This window comes from Barbatula barbatula (genome assembly GCF_947034865.1).
Source record: "Barbatula barbatula genome assembly, chromosome: 17".
Lineage (NCBI taxonomy): Eukaryota > Metazoa > Chordata > Actinopteri > Cypriniformes > Nemacheilidae > Barbatula > Barbatula barbatula.
The window spans coordinates 1,639,186-1,665,495 of NC_136780.1; the positions used below are offsets into that span (position 1 = coordinate 1,639,186).

The 26,310-nt window shown below is 38.6% G+C and overlaps 2 protein-coding genes across 2 annotated transcripts; one reads left to right on the top strand and one right to left on the bottom strand.

Annotated features, from left to right (window-relative positions):
• Positions 1 to 1,251: 1,251 nt before the first annotated feature.
• cltrn (collectrin, amino acid transport regulator) lies at positions 1,252 to 7,443 on the bottom strand (the record flags this gene model as incomplete). Its single annotated transcript, XM_079478245.1, has 6 exons — positions 1,252 to 1,402; positions 1,515 to 1,709; positions 3,233 to 3,349; positions 6,012 to 6,097; positions 6,173 to 6,231; positions 7,380 to 7,443. The coding sequence occupies 6 exons, from the start codon at positions 7,441 to 7,443 to the stop codon at positions 1,252 to 1,254; spliced, it is 672 nt and encodes a 223-aa protein (XP_079334371.1).
• A 2,819-nt stretch (positions 7,444 to 10,262) lies between these two features.
• On the top strand, positions 10,263 to 26,279 carry reps2 (RALBP1 associated Eps domain containing 2; the record flags this gene model as incomplete). Its single annotated transcript, XM_079478246.1, has 9 exons — positions 10,263 to 10,529; positions 19,232 to 19,355; positions 20,427 to 20,590; positions 20,662 to 20,770; positions 24,288 to 24,391; positions 25,538 to 25,649; positions 25,844 to 25,907; positions 25,998 to 26,172; positions 26,271 to 26,279. The coding sequence occupies exons 1-9, from the start codon at positions 10,350 to 10,352 to the stop codon at positions 26,277 to 26,279; spliced, it is 1,041 nt and encodes a 346-aa protein (XP_079334372.1). The 5' UTR covers positions 10,263 to 10,349.
• Positions 26,280 to 26,310: the final 31 nt, after the last annotated feature.

Here is a 26,310-nt window from a genome sequence, read left to right on the forward strand (position 1 = left end):
TCAAACCAACCTGAGTGCCATTTAAGTTTGTTATTCATTAAGATTTCATTGCTGTTGTTTACATCATAATAAAAGTAAACATTTAACAAGATGTGAGAATGAATCATTTCACGTCACTTAAAAATAGACGACAAAACGAAGTGGGATAAGAATAAAAAAGGCAAATTAATGCCAGGATGAAAGTCCTGGAACGTTCTCAAATGAGCCTCAGATGTTTCTCCATAGAGGAGAAATAAACAGGATTTGGGGAATTCGATGCGTTCACATTGAGATCTTGAATAATATCGACTTTTGATTGCAGACTTGACAAATCTGAGCTCGGTTTGACACGTTGTTCACATCTCTTCTGAAACTCGAATGACAGAGACGTTTGTCAGATTTCTGGGGGGAAATTTCTGAAACGCGGACTTGTTACAAACATCTCATCCGTGACATTCTGAGACGTTTGAGAACAAGGGCATTCCACACATGTTGTAGATATACTGCAGTGCGTTCTAGTGATATACTCCTACAGCACTGCAGTGCAATAATACAGCATGTTTATCTGATGATATCTTACTGCGACTCTAGCTGCATGAATCGCTTGTGAAGATGAAATTGTCCCTCAGGGATTAATAAGGTTTTGTTATATTAGCTGAAGAGCGTGCTGTTTATTATATAGTAGAAATGGTCTCGGAAGAGCTTAATGTTCTCTGAAGAGATTTTCCCATTCACTGGAGCATCGAATCAATTAAAGAAGTTAAGCCCGGCCATCACAAGTGATGCTTCACACAGTCATTTCTGACACTAGAGAGGATTGAGTGATGTTAAAGAAGCATGTAGATGTTTCATTAATGATTTGTTCTGTGGGATAAGTCATTAAATGCTGAACAAACAGGCGACTGAGAATATCATTTACACGCAAGCATTTACTGCTGAGAAAGCAAACAATTGTTTACTTTGTAGCAACGTCCAGGAAACGTTAAAACGTTGACGTGACATTTTGCAGTTGAAGCAGGTGCGTGCGTTTCAAGTCATGGTTGAGTCGAATGAAGATTTTTAGATTAAAACAACAGTTGGTTCGTCTCTACGTTACCCCACCCCGGCTTGAACCAACACGACATTTTACGGATTGTAGAGAGCAATTTATAATACAAAAACGTTCAAGGAAGTGTGTTTGAGTTCCTCATCTCTGAATAACAAAACTACAGACATCTAGAATATATTTCAGTCGTAGTGAATGTTTCAAAGGTACGGAGCGCTCTCGAGGTCTCAAAGCTTTGTGAAGCGCTCATCGTTGGAGAATGCCTGATTATAGACGCCATCTTTTGACTCCAGGCGTGTAAGTGATGTTCCATTCCCTTTGAATGTTCCTTCTATTGGTTCTTCCTCTTGGCCTGAATCAACACCTTTAGCTGCAGCTCTGCGGTGAGTCACAAACAAGTCAGATCAGATACAGGGATCGGAAACATCAAGGCTTGACAAGGCTTGACATGTGACACGGAAAATACAAACGTATAAGTGCACAAACTTACCGTCTTCGTCGGGTTATGGAGGACATCAGTAAAGATAAAATCCCCACGGCCACGGCTCCTATCACGACACCAAACACGATGAGCCACGGCTGGGTCCTGTATGTGATGGGGGCCGCCAGCGTTGGTGGAATTCCCACGAATTCAAGAGTGCCGTCTGAGAGCAGGAACGCGCTGTTGATGCGATGCTTATGCTCCCTGGAAATAACAAACGTGTAAGAGATCTACAGATCGCATTCTGGGGTGCATTTCATCTGCAGATGTTAAGGATCATTTTAAGAGAAATGTGCAAAATAAACTCTTCATCTAAGAAAGTGTCTGGAGTGTCCTTAACGTTTTGGTACACGTATTGTTAAGTAGACTTGAGTAAAGTATATTTTGATCATAAAATCAATGAACTAGTATACTTCCAAGTGTACTATTTCATTACTACTTCAAACTAAAATAGCCCACTTTGTAGTTTCTAAAAGTAAATGTACTTAATGTATACTTTTTTGTTTAAAATGTTTTGTTTTGACTGTAAATGCGCTAAAAGGTGAACATGAAGGTATACGGCCGGTTTCTAGTTCAATACTTGTAAAACATATTTGATTTTATGAAGTACTCTCATACTTTGAAGTAGCCGGTTTAGTTTACTAATAGTTTCGTCATATTTTTACTGCACTTCAGGGCGATTCCGTGAAAATGTCAACCTTACCATGAACCATCTCTCTTCAAATTTGTAAAGCATTTGTTTTATTTTTAGCGCATGATTTTTCATAGTCAGGTAAGAGCCATTTTCAGGATTGTCACATCCATAACGCCTCATATTCCTTATAAATGGACACATTCAAGTTAAAATAAAGTAAGCATTTTATGTTCTTTAAAGAGGCATCCCTTCTTCATTCATTGGGTATTATTGCTTCAGGATTGTGCATTTTATTGAACAGAAATCCTGTGAAGTTTGTCGCCTCCCAAAACCGCGTTCTTTTTTGTCATATCCATATTTCCCTTTTTTAAATAGAAAATGAGTTCATAGACGGACATTTTTAGATGTTTAGACTCTATCAACAAGGGTTTCGTTAAATATAAACAGATGTTTCAATATATTTGTGCATCCTCTGAGCATTTTTATGTCACGTCCATAACGTTGGAATTGCCCTTTTTCAAACAAACCCAACCACACTTAGTTTACTACTTATGTATTATTATGTTATATTGTTACCATACAAACTTAAACGTGTAAGTTGTTAAGACATGGTATGTTAAACTATGTGAGAAAACAGGTTATTCAATCAAAAAGATAATACAACAAGCCAAGCTTACGTCTTTATATTTTCTGGTAGATCTCAATCAAAACTATATTTACACCAAATACAGTAAACTTACGTCTTACTAATTTTTCTGTCATTATAACTGAAGCATACTTAAATACTGTAAATTCAAGTATATTTTTGAGCAGTACATATAAAGTAGACCAAGCACATATCTTTAAGTATAAATACAAGTAGATTTAATTTAACACCACTCATTTACATTCTTAAAATTAGAACGTGAAGTGTTGTATTTCAACATGTTCAAGTCTTAAATGGTAGCTGTCTTGAAAGTGCACACTATACTTTTTTAAACAGAGCAGTAATGTTTACAAGAGTGTCACGTTGTTGCCCGTGTGCAGTTGGGCGTTAAGTTTGCTATATCAGGACATTTAAAGTCCAAACCAGTAAAAGTAAGCCCTTGCTCACCTCACCGCACGTTCCACTACATCTTTGGGAATCAGTTTGGTTGAGTTATCCGGCGATGTCACCACGAACACGAACGACACACGTTTGGTCTCATTACACACCAGTATGTTTGAGATGCTGGAGGAAAAAAATGGAAAGATCACATATATCGGAGGTGTTTTATAATCATCCAATACCTTTCAAACACTGACGGACAAAACCCATAAGAAAGAAAAAAGACACGTGAGATCTCTTTAATATCTTCATTATGTGTCGCAGACATTAAGTTGAAGTCAGACATCTCTCAAATCTGCCATCAAAAGTCAATATTAGTGAAGATCTCAATATGAACTCAAATCCAGATTATTTGACCTCTACAATCTACATTCCTTTGACACCTCCAGACTCTTCGCGTGTTTTAATCTCCTTAATAGAAAAACAAAAAATATTTCCTAGGTTATAGCCGGAAAAGTCACGGTTCTAAATCTATAGCGTAAAAGTCCAAATGTCTTGATTTGGGCTATTAAAGTATAGTAGAGATGTGATAGGGTCAGTGGATCAAGTACACGGCGACACACGCAAACACGTCGTGATGTCATTGTAACATGACAGAGCAAATGAAGCGCACACTGTAAACGTTTTTGCTGTAGTTATGCAGCTAGTTGCCAGTAACTTACCGTAGATTTATATTGATCTCATTTATTGTCAAGAGTTTGTTAAAAGATAAATGAATATTATACATTAACAAGTCTTTATCTTTACAGAAATAAAATAACAGCCTCGTGCAAAGCATTCTGGGAACCAGAGATCCACATAAACCTTTTTCTGTTGTTTTTCTATTTTGGTTCCCAGGATGCTTTGCACGAGGCTGTTTTTTTCTGTAAGGATTAAGGGTTAATGTTTTATGGTCATTTATCTTTGAACAAACCGGTGCCAGTAAATGACATAAATGTAAATCTACAGTAAGTTACTGGCAAACTGCTGCTAGTTATACTGTAATTTCTACAGACTTTTTTTACAGTGCACGCTTCAAATCCGGCATGAATCAATACTGCGGTTCTCTCACAAACAAGCCTGAAGCATCTCGACGCCTCAGCTCGGAGATTTTGCCATCATTTCAGGCCTGTATCTGACTAGGAGCGGTTGAATTGATTTCCCTTGACCCATTTGTGTTGACATTGGCCCGTAATTACACCCGTTAAATGAATGAGTCTCGCCCTCAACTACCTCACCGTGGGCTCGCCCTCATCTCAAATGGATGGTCACGTGTGCTTATTTACTCGACTTTAACTCCAATAAAATTTGTAATAAAATATAAACAAATGAGAGACGGAGGCTTAAAATGATGGTAGATTGTAGAAGTAAAATCATCTGGATTTGATGAGAAATTCACATTGAGGTCTTCAATAATATCTGAGCTTGGTTTTCATATAGGATCGCATCTGTGATTTTTCTTTCTTATGGGACCGTTTTCTTATGCAAAGCTTGACTGGACAACAAACACTCGGCATGTTCTTCGTACAGTGTTGTATCAGTGTAATGTTTTGTTGGTTGAGTTATGCGCTCATAATCCATCATGAAGTAAAATTCAGTGTAACATTGAGTGAATCATCACCATCAGTCATGTGCAGAAAATGTGTTTAGATGAAGCTGACAGCATCATTACCTGATGTGTGATTTTTTGGTCTCCGCTGGGTTTCATTTGAAAGCAAATCATTTGTCTCATTAAAAGTACATTCCTAATGATTTCGTGTGGAAGTTTCTTTAAATTGCGATAATATGTGGCATTAATAACTCCAAATGTATGTGTCTAAATGTTAAATCTATCATCAGACCGAAACGGCAGGACGCAGCACTTCATATCATTAAAATTCACTAAATAATGACTTTGGGAAATGAATGTTAAAGATACACAGAAGTGCCTTGAGATACCCGGCTTTGTTCAACGCGTTGATGTAATTTCCACTTCCAATATGTTCCACTAAGGGCGGGACATATTTGGTGGCTCCTCCCCCTTTTAAAAATAACCAATAGTGTTTATTTGACCTTTCAGACTGGAGTCTGATGAGGAGCCGAAGTGCAGGATGATGTCATAAAATCATTGATCCGTATTGCCAGAAGTGAGACTATAAATGTTAAAAGCTTTTATATTCTAAATGTGTTGTTTTTGGTTTTGGAGCAGCCGTGAAGAAAATGAAGAATCCAATTGAATTCACTATTTACAGGTATGTGTTTAGGTAAAATGATCATTTTTGTTTCATTCTATGAACTACAAACAATATTTCTCCCAAACTTCAAATAAAAATGTTGTCTCTATCTGCATTTACTTTTTAGAAAATGAAATCGAAACTTTTAAGCAATACAATATTTCCTTGTATTCTTGTATTCAACAGACACCGGACTGGTATGGCCAAAACACATCTATTATGTGTATCTTTATTTTTTCCACGGCTGTAAAATGAGCAAACATCACGTCTTTCATACTGTAACCTAAACAATGTTCAATTATGATGAAGCGCTTGTTTAAATCCACAAACTCAGCATCTGAATCATAGCACTTGACCAACAAAAACAAATCACATTTATTATTACGCTGCCTTTCTAAACCTCAGCCCACTACAACTACAAACAGAATTGCAATTTCATTCCCGTAACGCAGATAAAACCTGACCACACGGATGTAAAAAGATCAGTGGTCTCTGACTCATCGTACCGCACATGTTTCCAATCACTATCACACAAACAGTCTCAGATGAACTCATCTTCATTCACTCGAGAGGGTGTGCGGCGGTCTACTCACTTGAATGTCTCTCGCTTGGTGGATTGCCTCATGGCGAACACCAGAGAAGATTTGAAGAAGAACATCTCGCTCTCGTTCCATTCATACTGAGAGACAACATTGAAACATTAAACCAATTGCATGAGATCAGTAAACATGTTATTGGAGACTCCGAACCTTACAGCTTTATCTCCAAGAGCCGTCTTAATGCTTAGTCTGACTTTATATCCGTCTTTACCATCTACACAGAGAGAGAGAGATTTTACAAGCAGAAATCTTCACTCGTTGTTAGTGAAGTGTACGTCCTTTACTTTGTGGGCTGATAAGACTTCCGGCGAGCGTGTGACCTTACATACTATCCGCTTGTCAAATACTCCCAGCAGCGAGCTCATGATGCGTCACTTTATTCTCGGATGGAAATGTCGAACACTAAACAACACTCTTTTCGCTCAAAGAAGAAATTACGAAATGACATTTCAATATTTTTGAAGTTCTGTGACGATTCTGTAAGCGTTTTGAATATCTGCAATTTCACATGGACTTTTTAACATTCTCCTTTCTTTGAATGTTCCAGAATGGCAAAACACATCGAGGTCACAGTGTGCCTAAAAATCCAAAGGAAATGATGTCACGGCCGTAATAGTTTTTAAATCACATTGACAGTGTCATTTCCTCAGATTTAAAGGATAAAGGGACAGTTCAAACAAAAAAACAAAAAGAAATCATGTCATCATTTACTCGCCCTCGAGTCGTTCCAGATCTGTATAAATGTCTTTTTTTGAATAAAGACAGAGAAATACATTTGGATGAATGCTTCTAACCAAACAGATCTTGACCATAGCAGGAAACATTGCTTTATAAATGTCCTTGTTCTGTTGAACAGATATTTTGAAGAATACCGTTCTGCGGCCATTGTCACTTTTCCTACCATGGTAGTCAATGGGGTGCAAGAAGTGTTAATAATCATTCTTCCAAATATCTTTCTACATTTAAACCCTTCAAAGACATGTATACAGATCTGGCACAACTAGAGAGTGAGTAATTCATTTTTGGGTGAACTGTCCCTTTAAATAAGACCCAGATTCATTCACTTCAAGATTGTGCTGATTCAATCAGACAAGATGATTCAAGAGCAAAATAATGTCCGATAACTGAATAAAATCACGGGCAAACACTTCAGCTAATGATAAACACACACATTTCCTCACGTCTTTAACTGCGTTCAGCATGCTTTTCTTTCCACTTTTCTTTACACCAGCTGTGTAAATCTCCAGATTAAAATTATTACAACAAGCCCGAGTCGAGGACAAACACCCAACTCTCAGCGCTCGGACAGAAACATCATTCTCAATTATCAAATGAACAGAGTGAGATTTCCACAGGCTTTACCTTTACAGAGATCCTGTGCTATCGCAGACGCCAGAAATAAAAGAAGGAGAATTCGTATGATCATCTTCATATGTGGATGAACGATATGATGTGTTTGTCACATCTTCAGCGGTCAGAGATTATAAGGAGAGGGCTAGGCACAGCGGTTTAATGGTTAAGCAATGACACGACCTGCCTCCAGAATAAGAGAGCCGGTACAAACACAACACCGTATCTTCAGATATTCAGTGAGGAAAGAATAAAAGAACAGATTGTGAAACGCTGTGAAATAATAAAGTCAGATAGCTCCAGCTCTATGAGCGCTTATACAGTACATCCCTGCAGAAAAACAACAGAATGGTTTCGCTTACAAATACTATTAAGAATCAATACTTTTTTAGGATTAAAACTAATACTAAATTCTATTATGTTGTGTGTTTTGTGTCTTTTACATCCCACCATCAACATAAACAGTAGAGACCAAAAGAGACAATTACAACCATTGCAGTTCCCATTAGAACCACAGTTTTGTCTTTGAATTAATTGGAGATCCAATGGAAACGTTTGCGTCTCAGATATTTCTCCCGAGAAAAAGAATCTCACAAACGTCTCCATTCGATTTTCAGAAGAGATCTCACCAATGTGTCAAACTGAGCTCAGAAAGTCAATATTATTGAAGATCCCGATACGAGCTCAAACATTTCTCATCGAATTTACCCAAACACTGATTATTTTACAATTTCAATACAATGTCAGGAAAAACATCTGAGACGAAGTCGATACAACAACTGAGAGTTTTCAAATTCTCTGAACTGTGAAAGAGCAACATCTGGTCACACTTCAGTATAGCGGGCAATTCTCGCTAGTATTAACAAACCATTAACTACGACTTTCCCCTCAATAAACTCTCAATTTGTTGCTTATTAATATAGTTAGTGAGGTAGTTGTTGGGTTTGAGTATTGGGATGTAGGAATATGTGCTTTATAAGTTCCAATAAACAGCCAATAATTGGCATGCTAAGAACAATCTTAATAGTGAGAATTATCCCCTATACTGAAGTGTTACCCAACATCTGAGCACTAACATTTTCTTCAAGGCTGGTCTTTCATCACTCAATGAAGAAATCTCTGTCCTAATATCCTCTGTTAATATTTTTTCTGGTTTAAAGGATGTTTTCTGAAGGTATCGTCAGTAACATCGCTTCAAAGTGATCCCACAAAGACTCTCACAGGTGGATGAGACAGACGCTCGTTCTGCAAACATCAGAAAGCTGTTCCTCGTGTGAACCCGTCTGGACTGAAACAAAGCATCTCGGATGCGTCTTCCCTCCGCTTCAGATGAAAATGAAAGCTTCACCGCACACCGTAAAAGACAAAGAAGACGCACAAGAGAAGTTTTAGTTAGACAAGATCTGACCCTGCATTTCACGCGGTTAGTTCATCACCTGTATAACAAGGCCAACTCTTCTCTCACACTTTATCTTCAACGTCTTCAAAGATATGCTTTTGAATAATTGATGGCAAACAAATATAATAGCTATCGGTGGTTGAAGAATATCTTCAAACAGTTACGTTTTCCGAAGGTCCTGTGTTTTCTCAAACTCTTCTTCTGGATTTTACTGCCGTTTCAACACATTCACGTTTATCCACATCAACAAATATAAAATCACACGAAACTCTCTGGTTAGATGGAGCCAGGCTGTTAAATGTTGTAAAGTGCTCCATTTATACACCGAGAGACACGCGTCTTCAGTCATCGACCACCAACTTCACTTCACAATAAGAAGATCCAATAAACCACACATGCTGTCACAAGATGGCAGTAAAAATCTCAATTACTCATGAATCCTCCATGACCAAAACAAGCCCATATGGGGAAATGATTCATACAAACCAGTAAAATGTATTCATCCACATGAAATCATTCTGAATTGCTTTGCTCTGTTTGTTGGGTCAATAATTGATGGCCAAGCACAACATGTGTCATATTACTTTCAAAATATTAACATTTATGTCACAAAAATGCCATTTTTATATACATTTAGTTAAACTAGGATGTCCATTTTGTGTTCGATTAATATGTTTTAAGATATATATCACAATTAAAAAACCTTGTATTGTAGAGCTAACAATGTTGGCATTCCATTTTCTATGTTTTTATTCGATTTCTCACATAAATTGTAAGGAAAAAAGAGTGTTAAAGCAAATCAAATTTGTTCATAAATCCATCACTGTCGTTGACTCATATATGACAAGTGTGATTCACTTTCTTGGGTGGCATGCTTCACATAATCTTTGAGTAGTTTTCCTGTCTATGTCTAAAATGAGGGAAACAGGTTCGTGGGGCCCATCGTGCTCCATCCACGGGGTCCTTTGTGAAGCAGAAGACATGTGGGCTGTCTGAAAAGTGAATGCGGTTAGACTTTCTAACTGCTAATATGTATATATATATATATATATATATATATATATATATATATATATATCTATAGATGCTTAAAATGTTTTACAGAAAATAAACAACAGTAGCCTATTAACTACAGTTAAAAGTATACTACAATTTAGAGTTGAATAAATACTTAAGTATACCACAGTATTTGGTTCATATGGGCATTTTAGCAAAATGTTAATCGTACATTTAAATCTTAAATCATGATTAAATTTTCAATTTTTTATCTTCATTCACTTCAGTGCACTTGTAAACGTTCAATCTGCTTATACATATACAAATATATATATGTATTCACGCATAATATCCCTTAAATGAAGTGTAAATTATGCATTTAAAGTCATTGAAGAACACAAGTGTAAACAGGTCTTGTCTGGTTGTTTAGCGCCTCTGCGCGTTCGGACGCGGGATTTTACGCACAGTCTCCGCGGTGCGTGCGCGCACAGGAGTACCGCAGAGAGGACGCGCCTCCTTCCGCCACAGGGCCACGGTGAGGCCGTACGTCTGGAGACGCAGCGGCGTCCGCGGCTCTTCGCTCGGGGATGGATCAGGGAGCCGCCGTGGGCACCGGAGGGACTTTCGTTTCCCTGAGCGAGGCCGAGCGCAGATGTTATTCCGGGCTTTACGCGCTCTGCCAGCCCGACGGCACCGGCACACCGGCGGCGGGGAAGGTGGCGGAGTTGTTCCGGTCGTCGCAGCTGCCGGCCGACACGCTGCACCAGGTGAGTGCGCGCTGGTGTCACGGGGCGCGCCGGGGATTGCGCGCGTCTCTCAGCTCTGGATATCTGTCACATACGGTCGTGAAAAGTAGCAGTGTGCTCACGACAGATATGAGGTCATGACTGCAGATAGTTGCCTGAGATTCACAGGACCCTGCTGAGGATTTAATGGTTGATGGGAACCGTGATGGTTTAATGGACACTATGATGGTCTCTTTTGGTCTGGAATTGTTTTTATGTGGTGGGATGTTGTCTGGCAGATTGGAACCAGTTGAACGCCATTAAATCCTACTGGAGTAAGTCTCACAACACACTACAGAAGGGATTTCTATACTTGTTTTGAACAACAGCTGGTGCTTTCCAATAGTGAATTAAGTTTTTTGTTTTGTGAGACTTAAACAATAGTATTGCTGCGGACATGTCTGGTAAAGCATCTTGATTTGTGCATACACAAGATGTCCATATTACCCACTGATAGTTCAGATGTGTTTGTTCCATATGCCGTTTCATACTTTCTGGGTTTATAGTGTCAAGTTATTGCATTATAGTGACTGGCACTATGGTATTCTAGCGTGTTGTTTCAACCCATGGTTGGGTCAAGTCTTGACACTATAGTTGATTTCAACCCATCAGTTGAGTTCGTCCATATTCAAACAACCCAGCTTGTAGTTTCATTGATGCAGATGTCTTTCTTATAGTATGTTTTGCTTATAGTCAATGTTTTCTTGTACAGCTGCTTACAATGAAAATGGCAAAAAGCACTCTATAAATAAAGCTGACAAAGCACAATGTCAAATTTTGAACTGTGAAATGTACTTTTCAGTCTTTATTTTAAAGCATAATAACTAAATTGCATCGGTAAAACACTGAAATAGTAAAACAGCAGTCAGTTAAACACTTACTAGGCATGTTCACAGTAGTCATTTGGTAAACCATAGGATGTGTCGTGTCATATGACACGATGTGAGTCAGGTTAAGGAGTGTAAACGTGTTCAGTATGAGGATGGTGTTTAGACAGTCTACTGTGTGTGGAGATGACAGGAAGCGTGTTCACACACAGATAACAGCTCAGTCTGGCTGTTTTGGGTGGAACGCAGAATAACACCTTATTGCTTCAATGTGCTTAAAGGGTTTTAAAGTTGCTCAAACTATCATTTATTACCTGCATCTACCCACTTTCTCTGAAAGTGTCATTTCAGAAAACACGTGTTGATTTTGAAGCGACATATCGGACGGCTTTCTATTTATTTACCCCGTGATCTACTTATGATGTGAGCAAAGGTAACGTGGTGTTAATTTTAGCGTTTAGTCATCCAAGCTGCTTCTTATGACCTCACAGTTACTGGGTGGCTTGTGTTTGTGAATTTAGGGATTATTCGTGTTTGAATGTCTTTGAAATCATCATTTATTCACCCTCATGTCATTCAAAACCTGTACGTGACTCTTTCTTCAGTGTCAATGGACTCAGTGTTGTTTGGTTACCAACAGCCTTTATTCCATCTTGTGTTCTGCATTAAAATAAAGGCGCGTGAATGAGGAATAATCTTTCATATGTGGGTGAATTATCCCTTTGTTTTATAGTACACTGTTATTTACAGTAAAAATGAAAACATTTGATTTCTTATAATCCGTTCCTTGTTATTTATAGCGGGTTGTGTTGTTTGTAAGTTCTTTGCTCCTGGTGTAATGCCACAGGCGAACGTTTCAAATAAAGCCACAAATAATCTTATACGAGTAAAAATAAATCGTGCGTCTCAGCAGGTTTTGGCATCAGTTACCGCTGCAGTCTGCTGTGGGACGTCTCTCATTGTCACCGACAGGAAGTCCAGCTTGTCCTTCTGCTCTGTTTCCTGTCCCTTTGCCCTGGCATGACGACCCACGCTGACTTCATCGCCGAGACCGACGCACGGACACGCCCATGTGCACAAACACATGGAAAATTCACTTGAGCAGGATGTGTATTGTTCCCTCATTAAGTCGGGTGGTCTATAACGGAAAATATCGAAATCGTAATCTTATTTTTGGTCATCGTAGCGTTTTGCAAGTTATATCGTGTCTCCCATGGTCATAGGATTGTTATGAAAACGTCTCCCGTGTCATCCAATAGTCTCCCCCGTCTATTCAGATGCTTATTAAAAGTCGTTCCAGTTAATATAGTGAGATCATTTATCCGATACGCAGCTGAAAGAGAGAGAAGTGGAATAAAAAGACCATTGTGTAGCTTTTGAAGGGCCTGTCGGTGTGAGTCTTGTGAGCATGCAGGACTACACACACACACACAGATCCTGGTGATGTGTTTGTGTTTGTGTGTGTTTGCTCTTTGCTTTGTGACAGATGAGTGTTGTTCCAGCCTGTGGTCAAACTGGAAGTGCTTGATGTGTTTTCATGAATAATAATAATAATGCGTTTTCTTTTATTGGTTACGCAGCATGACGGTATTTTCTATTTGTTGGCCCAAGTCGTTCCACAAAGCTTTAAGCCGGGGCCACACCACAATACTTTTGCAAATCTTGTAAGAGTTTTAAACTGTGAGAGACCACAAACAAGAGGAGAAGAAATCCAAGATTGAATCGTTTTGCACATTGTGAAATGACGAAGACAGCGAACCGCACACAAACAGCTCCTGAATGTGAACACAGGAAATCTCGCAAATTCTCGTGAGATTTCATAATACGTTTTTTGTTGTTTCACGGTAGGCTATGTTTATTATATATGTTTGCAAAAAAATGACTTTCTTGTTTTCCATTACTGATGTCTAACAATTCTTGAATCAAGATAGATTTTCCTAAGAAAATAAGTCTTGTTTTTAGACAAAAAATATGATTTTGCTTTAAACAAGCAATAAGAAAAAGGTAAATCTTAATTCAAGATTCTTTTTCTTACCCCATTGGCAGATTTCTTTGCTTGTTTTGAGCACAAATTCACTGAAATTTCATCATTGTGGCTCATCAAGAAAATGCCTCTCGATTCAAGAACATTTAGACGTTTCTTACTGGAAATCAAGACAAAAATACTTAGTAAGAAAGTCATCTTTTGCTGTGAATTTAAACAAATGTGTACATATAACCTGACTTATATTATATATTATTTATCCTTGAGAAATTGCTCTAAAGCATTTAAGGTGGCACTGCACTAGATATAATTGTATTGCAACTCAAATGTCTTCACAGTAATTAAATTAAATATTAATAGTGTTTTGTATTAATACAGTATTATCATTATCAGCCGGAAGTGTCTTCTGGACCTATTTTGTCTGTTCTACCTTAAACCATCAGCTCACTATCGTCACCTGCACCAGGTTTTTATTTAAATTATTTGTAATAGCGATGATGTTGTTTGTAATGCTTTTGACTGGAAATTGACAGAATAAAGAAAAGTCTTTGTTAAAGTGATAACAACGGTTGTTATCCTTCTGTCAGCTGGCTTTCTGATCGGGTATGGTTTGGTTCCACGTGACAATCGACAGAGTTCTTGTGCGTTTGTCCTCAGGGTTTCCACCGCACATCAGGATTTCTGATCGTAAATATTCAGGATGTTGAACATTTATAATTCGCGATCAGGGCGGCTCCGGTGTTCTTCCGATCAGGTTCATGCACTCTTAACACACATAAGACACCACAGCAAAGGCGATCTAGAGCCGTTTAAGATCATCAGGACTTTACCCAGGATTATCTGAAGGGGAGGTTATCTTGTGGCTGGGAAAATGATGAGTGAGGTTTGACTGGGCAAAAATCTCAATGATGCATTCTGGGTGGCTGCCAGGTGGCTGAAGTGTGCTGAGCCTGAGGGTTTTTTTAGTGTGTTGCTAGGAAGTTTCTAAGGTGTTGCTAGGAGGTTGCTATCATGTTCTGGGTGGTTTCTAGGGGGTCGATCGAGACTGGGGTCGCTGCAGAACAGAAAGGGGTGTTTCTTAAATATAAGGAGTTTTCAAACCAGGATAAGCGTTTTTTTCAATGTCTAATTGATTTGCATAAAATCAAGGGGCGAATCCCAATTTCGCTCTCCCGTCGGATAATTCAATTTTTTTATCCCATTTGAAAAGAGTCAATCATTGAAAAATGTTGATTTGGAAAAAACAATAATTTAGAAATGCCCCTTGGTGTACCTCGGTTGATATCTAGTCTTCCTGAAAACAGCCCAACACTCGCTTGATATTCTGGTCCATAGAAATGGGCTTCGATTTTGTATTTTTGCTCAAAAATCGAATTTCCAAAAATGACAGTCAAGTCTGTGTTTTCATGCAACATCTTCACAGATGCTCACATGAGCCGGTTGCTCTTGATACTCTTCGTTCTTCTTCAGTTCAGGCCTTCACCCGTCTCTTGGACAAGCGTGTTGGCATGCTGTCTGTGACTAAGCTCCACTCTTGTCTAGTGTAGTTGCGATATGAGATCTAGAATTCATTTGTCACTCAATAGGAAACTTTCTTGGGACGGTGTAGGTTTAATTATCGCAATGGTTGAACATTTCAGCGTCGGTAAACAGTAGAGACGTGCTTCATTCAACACACAGCATCTGGGATTCCCATCTTTAACACACCTCAAACGCTCCGTTTCTTCACACGACCAGATCGACCTGTTCCACAGCTTCTGTAGGTGTAGTAGCTGAAGTTAATGCCGTCTGGATTCCCACAATCCCCTGGGGCGTTATTGTCATTCTGTCAGCATGTTTGTAACTTTATTTATGTTTTAAAAAACAGTGACACTTTTGTACGTTGCCTGCTTTATTAGAGAGGCTGTTTGAGCCGTGCTGTAGGGGGATGACAGAGGACGGGCACACGTCATTATTTTGTTTGGTGACGCTCAAACACCATTTTGTGGTAGAAATAATCATTTGAAAATGAGAAATGTGAGGTTTCTGTTGACAGCGGACAGAATCTGTGAAAGACCCAAATGATGGAAACAAGCAGCTTGATGCTTTTCATGATACTTTCCATCTTTACTTTAACAGATTATCAGGAGTTATTTCGGTTAACATGTGGTTTGGCCTGAAATATACAGCTTTGTATTACTTAGCCTTTCTACATGTGTTATCGCCGATGCATTCCTGTCTCTTGAGACTCAGGAGTGACACAACATGCGTGATGTGAAAGAAAACTAAGATAAAACAAGCATCAATATCTGATATCTTCCTCAAATACATGCAAAACATTAGCAAGATTTCTTTGTTTTAAAATGAACGTGAACGTTGTTTGCGGTATTCATGGTATGAAATCAAACAAAATGACCATTTTACCTAAACATGAAGCCCAGCTATACATTCAGAAAAACCAAGAATATTCTAGCGCTGTAGCCTATATTTGATTGTTTACATCCAAACCAAATACCATGTGTCCTTTTGATGAAACAAACTATTCATAATATATTATTTTCTATTATTAATATGAATATTTTCTAAAAAAATAGGATCCTCACACCACAGGATACGGTGTATTTGTTAACTACTTATATATTAGTATGCATACGTATATTCTCAAGCTCTTGGTTAATGGTTTATTTTTTCGACTCTTTGCGTCTGTGTGTGTGAGTGTGTGTGTTTATATCAGTGTTGTCTTCCTGAAACGATCATATCCTGTCAGAAAGTGAGACGCGTTAACCTTTAAATAAACACTCTTTTGTGTCTGTGACCTCCAGTATGACATCACAAAGAGAGGACATTGGGGGTTGGTTTTAACCTCTTGTTTTCTTCTTAAATGAAGATTATCTCTAGTCTGTGTGTACTGACAGTCTGTTGATTTATCTCAGTGTTAACCACCACACACATGCACGCTCCCAAACTCAAGACGAGTGCTTCGGTCACGCTCGGAGCGTGTGAGGCTCTTGTCAAGACTCATTTTTACTTCCCTCACTCACAATAAATGCTGCGAGCTTAAAGCCGGCCTACATACTACATTTAAACCTTAAAGACGCTGAAGTATAAACATTCACACTACAGACATCAATCGTACGTGTGTTTTGTTTCTATTGTGCTATTTTCGATATATTTGGACATAAAATGAGCACAGATATCTTAAGACAGCTGCTCAGTATGACGCGTTTTACTTCCACTAATGTCGCTCTTTGATTCTGTTTGTCAAAATATGATTCTTTAGCAGTTTTCACAAACACATCCACGTAATCCTCTGCTTCCATGTGAAAGCAAAGACGTAAAAATATCCCAGAATCCCTTGCACATACAATGTAGAATAGGATCAGATTGAATGGGACCTAAATTAAATTCGTGCTTAAATTTAATCTCAGGATTTTCTTCTTAAGGGACGTTGTGTGATCTGTTATACAGTTTTAGTTCTTCATACACAAATAACTTCACACAGAGCCGGATCTGCATTTCTATACATTATTTAAGGATTTTCATACATCAAGATGTTTTAAACAACCAGTTAAGCTCATTTCAGATGAAACAGAAGAACAGCTTTAGGGTCAAATGTGATTTATTTTGGAGCCGAGTTTGGAGGATGTGAGGATTGCAGACAGGCCCTTATCGTTTAAGTCAGATTTGGCTAAAGTTCACCTTTACCGCACCGCGGTTCTCCGTAATGAGCCGTCAGCACTGCCCGAATCAGATGAACACGATCAATAATCTTCATCACAGCCGTCGAACAGGAACGCTGAGTCGATGTTTGAAAAGTTTGCTGGATAATGTTCAGAAAAGGTTATTGGCTACAGATCCCAAAACACACAAAGATGACATTTTCTTTATTTTGCACGTGATGTTTTTGTGATCTGAACTTTATGTGTGAAACCTGAGCTTAAGTTTGTTGTTATTGAACAAGTTTGGCTTGAAAAGCAGATTATGTTGTTTTGTCTTTGCGGGCAACGGCAGCTTTTGTTAAGAATAACAGCGCAGAGAACAATGTGCTGCTATTTAAAGTGCACGCAGATCTTTTCCTGACTGAAGTTTACGATGACGGAGGTGAATTCATCTGTGAGGAGGATAGATGCTTTTGGGCTTTGTGTGTACAACAAGGACGAGGGAGAAAATAAACTACGGTCGGAGATGTTGTGCTGTCGCTTGTATGTGTTATAGGAATAGATTACCAATGAAGAATCTTATTGTAAAACCCAGTCTGTTCTCACAGAAACCGTCTAATTCGTATTAATTCTCACAATGTGAATCATACAAAATCGAGAATATCGAAGCCCCTTTTGATGTTTGATCTAGTTGATACCGAGAGGAACGTGACTTCAGGAATGATTTTTAACCGGATGTTCTGTAGTAAATAAATATTTGCACGAGAAAAAGTTGAATGTCTGTGATGATCAAGCTGGATCTTCCCTGTGTTCTTCTGTCTGTAAATGAATGGATGTCAAACACATCTCGGTGTGAGCGGCGTCTTTGTGAAAGATTGACATCTCCGTAATCTACTGTCTAATAAAGTGAACCCGATCGATCGTGTTGCCGATACGAGTATAAACGTATGTTTGTCTAATAGTAGGAAAGAAAAAGGGTGAGCGTGCGTTGAATCACGTCACGTTAACGTGTCCAATTAATCTCCTTAATGATGTCATGGGCTGTTCCACCATCTGTGTCTTCTTCCCACTGGACGTGAGGCTTCTTATCTCTGCTAACTTCTGTCCCTACAACCTGCTGGAGAGACGTCTTAAAGAAACGCTTCGCCCATATATGAAAACATTCTCGTAATTTAATAATCCTCATGCCATCACAGACTTTAATTCTTCAGTCGAACACGAAACATTTTTGGTTTTAATGACATTTTTTGGATCAAAACATCACAAAGCTCCGATCAGGGTTTTGCAGCCGATAGGGAGAAGCGGTTTCTTGTCATCGTAATCTGCCGATACCAATCCATAGTTCAATGCTTCGTGCTTTATATACCTGATATCTAAGATCTTTGAAAGTGATGACACGTGATGGCAACTGTTGATGACATGACGTCATGTACCTCGTCACGCGGTGATGTCATCAAATAGCGATCGGTTCGTGAGATCATATAATGTGATACTGATCTCTTCAAAATCCATCATTGAAGTAATCCAAAAGACTAGTACATACGTATTTACGTGGCGGCGGTAATTGATGAAGCTTTTATCGCGGTAGACGGTATCACGGTGATGAAATGCATTACAGAAACCGGTCAAAAATAAAAGACGACATCAGAGTTAAAGTTTAATATCTTTTTCAAATATCAACAAATAATAAGAAATAAATAGAAAGTACAGCTTATTGATCATTTGTCAGGTGTTTAATTAAATATGATAAAACATAGTTTCTCCATATACCAGATTTTAGTTATGGTATGGAACACAAGTAATGGTAAATAATAAGATTAATCATATTTGGGTGAACTATTCTTTTACATCTCATGGTTTTCTGGGCTGGTTTTAGTTGGGCTTCCACATCCTCAAAACCTCTGTAAAACCATTAAAACGGACCAGTCTGACTTATCTTAGACTGATTTATGCCATTCTTTCGGTATTCAATTACAGAATTGCAGATAAGAGTGAAGTTCAGTCTCTTTAGAAGACAGTCTATCTTCCGCCGGCTATAGAGTCAATAATGAGGATTTGGCAATTATCGTTTCATTTTTCACCCCTTTAGCAACTTTGCCAATTACGATGAAAGCAATAAATTCCCTCTCGCGGTAATGAATGCTTTTAAAATACTGTAGCTCAATACACTTTATACACTAATTGATGTCATATATTATGTGAATATTAAAGTCTCCATTATTCTCTCTCTAACAGATAACAGAGGTGTGCGGTGCGAAGCGACTGGGTTACTTTGGCTTTGAACAGTTTTACGTGGCTCTGAAGCTGATGGCGGCGTCGCAGGCCGGGCTGCCGGTGCGTCTGGAGAGCGCGGCGGGTGGTAAGTCCTCAACCCGTGAAAAGAGAGAGAGCCAAGCGGGATCAGGGATTCGTCCCGCGTGCCAACAATCCCTAAAGCTAAAGAGGGATAATGCACTGAAGTCATGCTGTGTGAGCAGAACGACACGCTCAAATAAACACCGTTCTAAAACGTTTATATAGGCCTGTTCACCTTACGCCAAGAGCGACAACTATATAAAATAATTAAAACAGTAATAATAACAATAAAGTGGAAAAAATGTGAGCTAAAGAAACTATATAACATATAAAGCATTTTTAGTATTCTTTGTAATCGTTTCAATAGGTATCACGGTAATCGTAACGTTGTGTAGTGAAAGCTAGATTTAAGTCAGACGTATTTTCAATATTTGGATTTAAGTTCCAAAAATATCAGATGTTTAGTGCAACAGAATGATTATCACGACTTTTACAAGTATCATTTGACTGAGCAACTTTGAGCTCAACACCGCCAGCCGCCGGGCAGAAACGTGGTGAATGATGGCCGGATTATCTTTTAATCCCGGTACAGGCTGTTACTGAAGGACTCGAGGGTCTCCGAGACCCTCACAGCGGTTAAAGGAGCTGATCTGATCTCACACAGCAGAGTCCAGCGGCCTCACTTATCACTAGTGATCACACACACACACACGGATAGTCTCTTAAATACACACTTGACTTGTGGAAAAGTGGAAGGATAAGAAATGTGTGGGCAGGAAAAAATGGGCCAACCTTAAAGGTTCTTGTGTATGATGATGAGCTTGGTTTAAAGGCACGTTTACATCATTTCGTTTTGTCAGAACATGAACTTTAATCGGGGGCTACGCCTGGGGGTCTTCACGCATGTGATGTTGAATCCAGCTGTGATCAAACGCATCTGAAACGCACGTCTTGGTTCCCAAACATTTGATGTGCGTGGAATGAAATACCAGCTGTTATTATAACAGAAATAAAAATCAGTCATCATGTGGTCCAGAACCTTGGTTACCAGCGTATGTTCTTTTTTCATTAAATGACAAGAAATTGACCAAATGAAAGAATGTTCGTTTGAACTGTCTCTTTTAATTCCCCACAGAGCTTCCTCTGCCTGTTTTTGTGGGGATAACTCGCGACCCTGAGATGCGTCACCCCACTCACCCTCCGACCATTGAGGGCCAGCCTCACATCCCAGGCTCCGGCCCTCGTCCCCCTGCGGACAGGCCTGTTTTCAGACACCCCGAAAGCAGCATGGACAAACAGGTACGAATCATGAATTTAGTTTGAATCATTACGAAAGCTTGAAATAATTATACACAACTTCTTCCTGACAGGAGGCGTGGTCTCCCCCGCGGTCCCCGGGCATCTCCCCGCCCCGCTCCCCCTCGGCCTATCGCATCTATCCCTACAGCGCTCAGAGGAATGGAACAGACGGCCTGTTGGGTGAGATCCTCTGTCAGTCACTTTGAGCCGGATACTCTTAATCCGCATGCTTGATTTTGAAAGTAGGCAGACGTCACGCACACGGACCCTCGGCTAAACGCCTGATGCATAAGGCACGCTTTTCTTGCACAAACGAAACGTGATTGGTTGCTTTACCTGTCAGTCATGCGGCCCCTTGGCTGGACCTCGGCCAAAGAAAGCCAGATCAGCCGTTACACAAGCTCGTATCACACAACTGGTGTGTTTCACACACTCTGGTCTCAGATACTCTAATGACGTGGGACAGCTGTGTGCGTTTGTGCGAGCGTTTAGCCTTGAAAAGTTGTCGTTCGCTCTGAATGCGGCGGGATAATTGCATCTCTCTGGTGGCGTATCCATATCAAGCTCTCCAAACACAACACCTGTTGACTCACAACACCTGTAGCAACTCGTAACACGCACTTCTGCGCTTTAGATTAAACACACGTCCTCTCCTGGGACACTGACCCGAGACGGGTGATATAAACACAGAAATGTTACATGTGTTATATTTCTAGCTCGATTTCCATTAGATTTGACAAACACGTCAATGTGTTGAAAGATGGGCATCAGATCTTGTTCTGCAACTTACACAACGTTGCTATGAAACAAAAAATGACTTATATGAGGTGAATTGGATTTGTTTGGGAAAATGAGTTCATACAAACGATAAAAAACTGTGTACAAAGCCCACGAGAGTTTCTTTTGCAAGGTCGATTTCCAAGGTCATAACACAAAAAAGGCCGATCGCAACCATCAGAAAAACATCAAATGAGAAACTTTCTCATCTGCGTCTCAGATAGTTCTCACGAGAGAAAGGTGTCAAACTGAGCTCGGATCTGTCAAGTCTGATATCAAAAGTCAATATTATTGTAGATCTCAATATGAACTCAAACATTTCTCATCACATTTACTCAAATCCAGATTATTTGACCCTCTACAATCACGTAAGGCTCCGTACTGTTTCAACAATTATAAAAATGAACACAACTCTTTTTATTTCTTTAGGATGAGGCGAGACCAAATTGATATTTATATTAAAACACACCTGGGAACTCCATCAAATCTCGTGAACTATAAAAAGAGCAACACCTGAACCATAACATTTGTCTTAATGAGGTCTGTATAATCATACAATATCGCCCCCTTCAGACTGAAGAGAGTAGTGCACGAGTTTAGTCTCAAAACTATACATTCTTGTCAGCTATTTTTCAACATATACTCTGTATATACAGTGTATAGTTTTGCCTCCCGTCGTATTTAATGAGAAAAAGTATTAGAGTCACAAAACTAATGCGGTATGTTTTTATCAATTCTTAAATTTGTATAGTTTATAATGAAACAATGGGTATTCAAACCAGCAATTACATTTTGGGTTGTAAATGTGTTATGTGCTCATCGTGTTCTGTTCAGAGTCATTTGTTTAAATACTGTGGTGATATTTAACTTTGATCTTATTGTTCCTCTCGCTGTGAATGGAGGAAAAAGAGCGCCGCTTTTCTAAATTAGTCTGCAGGGATCATAAATACTTGATTTGAAATCTGCACATAAAAGAGATCGAAGTTCTGGAAGGACTTTAGACATTCACGAGATCAAAAAGCGTCGAGACTCAAAGATGATGACGCTCGATATCTTTGTGTGGAATAATTCATAGGCCTACTCGTTCAGAATTTAATCACTTCACACACATCATAACATCCGAAGAAGAACTTATGTTTTGTCGGCGGGCTAGAATTTAACATCCGTTAAAATAAGCACACATTTAAGTACTTATCCTAGCACCTTCGCTAAGAAAAGGTATTGTTCAACGAAGAATATGTATCCTTTATCTAGTTTTGATCTTGTCGTAAGCGAAATCTTTGATGCAAGATGATGTACACGATGTAGCCGTATTTATGGCAACTGTGCAAGTGACTTGGTAACTCCAATCTGAAGCGCTAGCGGAAGTAACGATACACCGCTTCACGGCAGAACGGAAGATAAGTGCTCGATCTTACATGTGTTTTACTGGACAGGTTAGCAACTGTTTAGATTCCTTTACTGTCATATAATTATTATAATGATCAACAAGGTTAGTCTTATAGACGGTTTCATCGGACGCACTTGACCCCCAGTTAACTTCCGTTATGGGTTGGCTAGTGTCTATTAATATAACTATTTATATTTATGTAAGTATTAATTTAATTCTTTTATCGTATAGTAATTGTATTGTATAAAAGATTTGTTTAATTTTGTTGTATGTTCTTTTTATTAAACAAACAATTTGTTGAAGCGGTCATGTAGTTCGGTCGCATTTAAAGAAACAGTATGGGACACTGACGTCTAGTGGTCTAAATTCAAGAGACGAGTTTGGCCAAGTAACGTTTCGTCTCGGTTTCTTTTGATTGTTATCAAAAAATATTTTACAGGCACTCTATTGTTTGTGAATGTGTACCGGAAGTTAAGTCGGGGGTCAGAAAAGTGTGCATTCGCCGTTACGTTTGTTTATGTTGTTAAGATGAAAAAGTCTATTGTTTGAATGTCTTTTTCTCAATTACGCACGAATGTCATGCGTTTTGGGTGAACAGCAATGCACAATAAAGCGCTATATAAATGCCTCATTCATTCAATCATTCATTCATGTTCATATTTACTGAACTAGCAGTCATCGTTTTTAGATCGTAATAAGTTAAATCGCATTAGGCGTAATCGTAATTATGTCTAATGCGTTAAAATTCATTATTATGAAATAAAATCTTACAATCAAACGCAACATTTATTAAACTTTACATTTATGCATTTGGCAGACGCTTTTATCCAAACATTGTACTATACATTTATCTCTGACTGTGTGTAATCCCCTGGGATCAAACACATGACTTTGGCGTTGCTAGCGCCATACTCTAACCACTGAGCCACAGGAAAGCTTTAATACTTTACATGATCCATAAATGTGTATTCTCATTCACGTCTGATTGATTATAAGTGGTGGTGTTGAAGAAGACAGTTCCCATCATTCCACGCTCCTTCACCACGTCATCAAGCTAGTTTTGAACATATCTGTTTTGAATGTGCGCCCTCTAGCGGCAGATATTACAAACTGCGCCTTTAATAATTTTACTGTAAAATGTAAATGTTTTCGTTTGACGGATGCTTTTATCCAAAGGATTTAAAGGTCAAATAATATAAGAAGCAATTATAAAACAAAAATGTACTTTTTTAAATGTTTATCTTTAATTTACAAACAGCTCCTATTACGTAGTTTTGACTTGTTACATGTTCTGGAATATTATTTAGTAAAATTTTTGTATTTTTTATAAATAAAATAAAGTTATTTATTATTAGTTGCTACAAAATAACTTTTAAAAAATCACAACGTAAGCATTTTTTCAAGAATCCTTCCTCATTTCACTCATATAAAGTAAATAAAAAAATCAAACTCCTGTGCATTCGCTGAAAAATCCAAATCTTTTCATTTGTAAGTTTTGACCTCATCTATATATTTTGCTCTCTTTCACAGCGTATGATGGTAAATTGTCGAGTCGTTCCAGCGTTTCTCAGGAGAATTCCTCTCCCAGTCATTATTTTGTCAGACTGCAGCCGGAGCCTACGCCCATCACACAGGTAAGAATCTCCGCCCTCTCATTCTTGCTTCTGATTGGCTGTTCAAACTGAACCTGGTCATTTATAATGTCTCTCTCTGTATTCTCAATAATATTTTAATGAACACGTTCAGTCGTCTAAAGCTGTGTTACTGTAGTGCCTGCTTTATGTACTGTAAGCATATCTGTAAATATCAATAATTATGGGATTAAACAGTTTTTCAAAGTAGCCGGTTTTCTTAAAAAAACATCTTTCTAAAATGTCTTATTAAATCATTACTTTTGAGTAAATAGTTTGATTTGTTTTTGTTTTCTTTTCAAAAGAATAATAAAAGCAATATCATCTGTGACCGCAGTAGTATTTTTGCTGACAATAAACTATTTAATAATATAAAAAATCATCCCCAGCCATTCCATTGTGTTTAGTAGTATTTTTTAATCTCGAATTGTAACTTTACGTACTTATTTTGACGCGTTTCCGACACAAATGGAATTTGAATGAGACAAATAGTGGGCGTGGCTTCCCTCTTTCTCTGCGATTTGATGCATAAAAACATCCGTTGCATTTTGAAATGGAACTGGCAGCAGACTGACAGTGAAAGGGGAGGAGCTAACGGATGCTCCGCCCAAGCCGTCTAATTGACGTCATTTAAGATGGACAGGATGGAAGTGCATTTTCAGATTTTAAAGAGAAAGACCCACATTAGTAAGCTATTTACAATAAACGCTACAATATTTCAATAAATATAGGCATTGTCGTTTTTTATTTCACTGGGACTTTAAGAAAACACACTAAACGGTTTGAAAGATTAAATATTGATGTCGTAGAAGCCCTCCAGCAGCCTTCTTCGTGACATGAACATTATTCTTTCTCAAGAGTTTCTCTTGTATTTATTATTCCCGCCTTGTTTTTTCAGACTTCAGACAGCTTTAATGATAATTGCATTCCTGCGCACACAGATGGCAGGCAACTTTACTTTTGTTTATGCATTTAGGCAGATGCTTAAGTGATTACCTACTTCTATAAATTGAAATGTATATAGCTAGTTATATAAAAGCTATATTAAATGTTATAGAGCATGTTTTCGACCATTAGTGTTAAACCTTTATCTTTTCCATTGGACGTTATGTGTATCACATCGATTCATTCTCAGTTTGTCCGGTTTAGGTTTTGCCTGTGGATTATTCAGACGACCCGTGGAGAATCACAGAGGAACAGAGGGAGTATTACACCAACCAGTTCAAGAGTCTACAGCCCGATCTCAACGCGCTCATACTGGGTAAAACATCCCATCTCTCTTCACTTCTGTGATCATACAGTGTAAACGATCACAGACATATGTCCATTTTTATTCTTTGACACACATACAAGATTCAGTTAAACCCCAATGTTGTCAATTCTTTTACATGATGACTTGCGTCAAATAAATCTGTTGAATTTCAGTTTCCAGTTGGTTTTGTGTTTCCGTTTCAGGAACGACTGCAAAAAACTTCTTCACCAAGTCAAAGCTTCCGATTCCTGAGCTGTCTCATATATGGTCTCTAAACACACGCTGAGCTGTCTCTGTCTTACATTTGATGTGATGTTCGTTGTGTAACTTTACCGTAAGTCATCTTGTTTGTGTCAGGGAGTTGAGTGATGTAGACAAAGATGGCGCTCTGACCTTCTCCGAGTTCTGTATCGCTTTCCATCTGATCGTGGCTCGGAAGAACAGCTTTGCGCTTCCTGAAACTCTCCCCCCCACGCTCAGACCGGGATATGTGGATCAAGGTGTGACACCGTCTGAGGTAAAACACCAACATGTAAGAAAACAATAGCAGATGTTAACTTTGACCCGTCAACTGTATGAAGTGAACCACCTGACTATACATGTCCTGTTGGATACACATGTGTGATGTAGTTGGTATGATGTCTTTAGACAAAAGGTTTCACATCAAAGT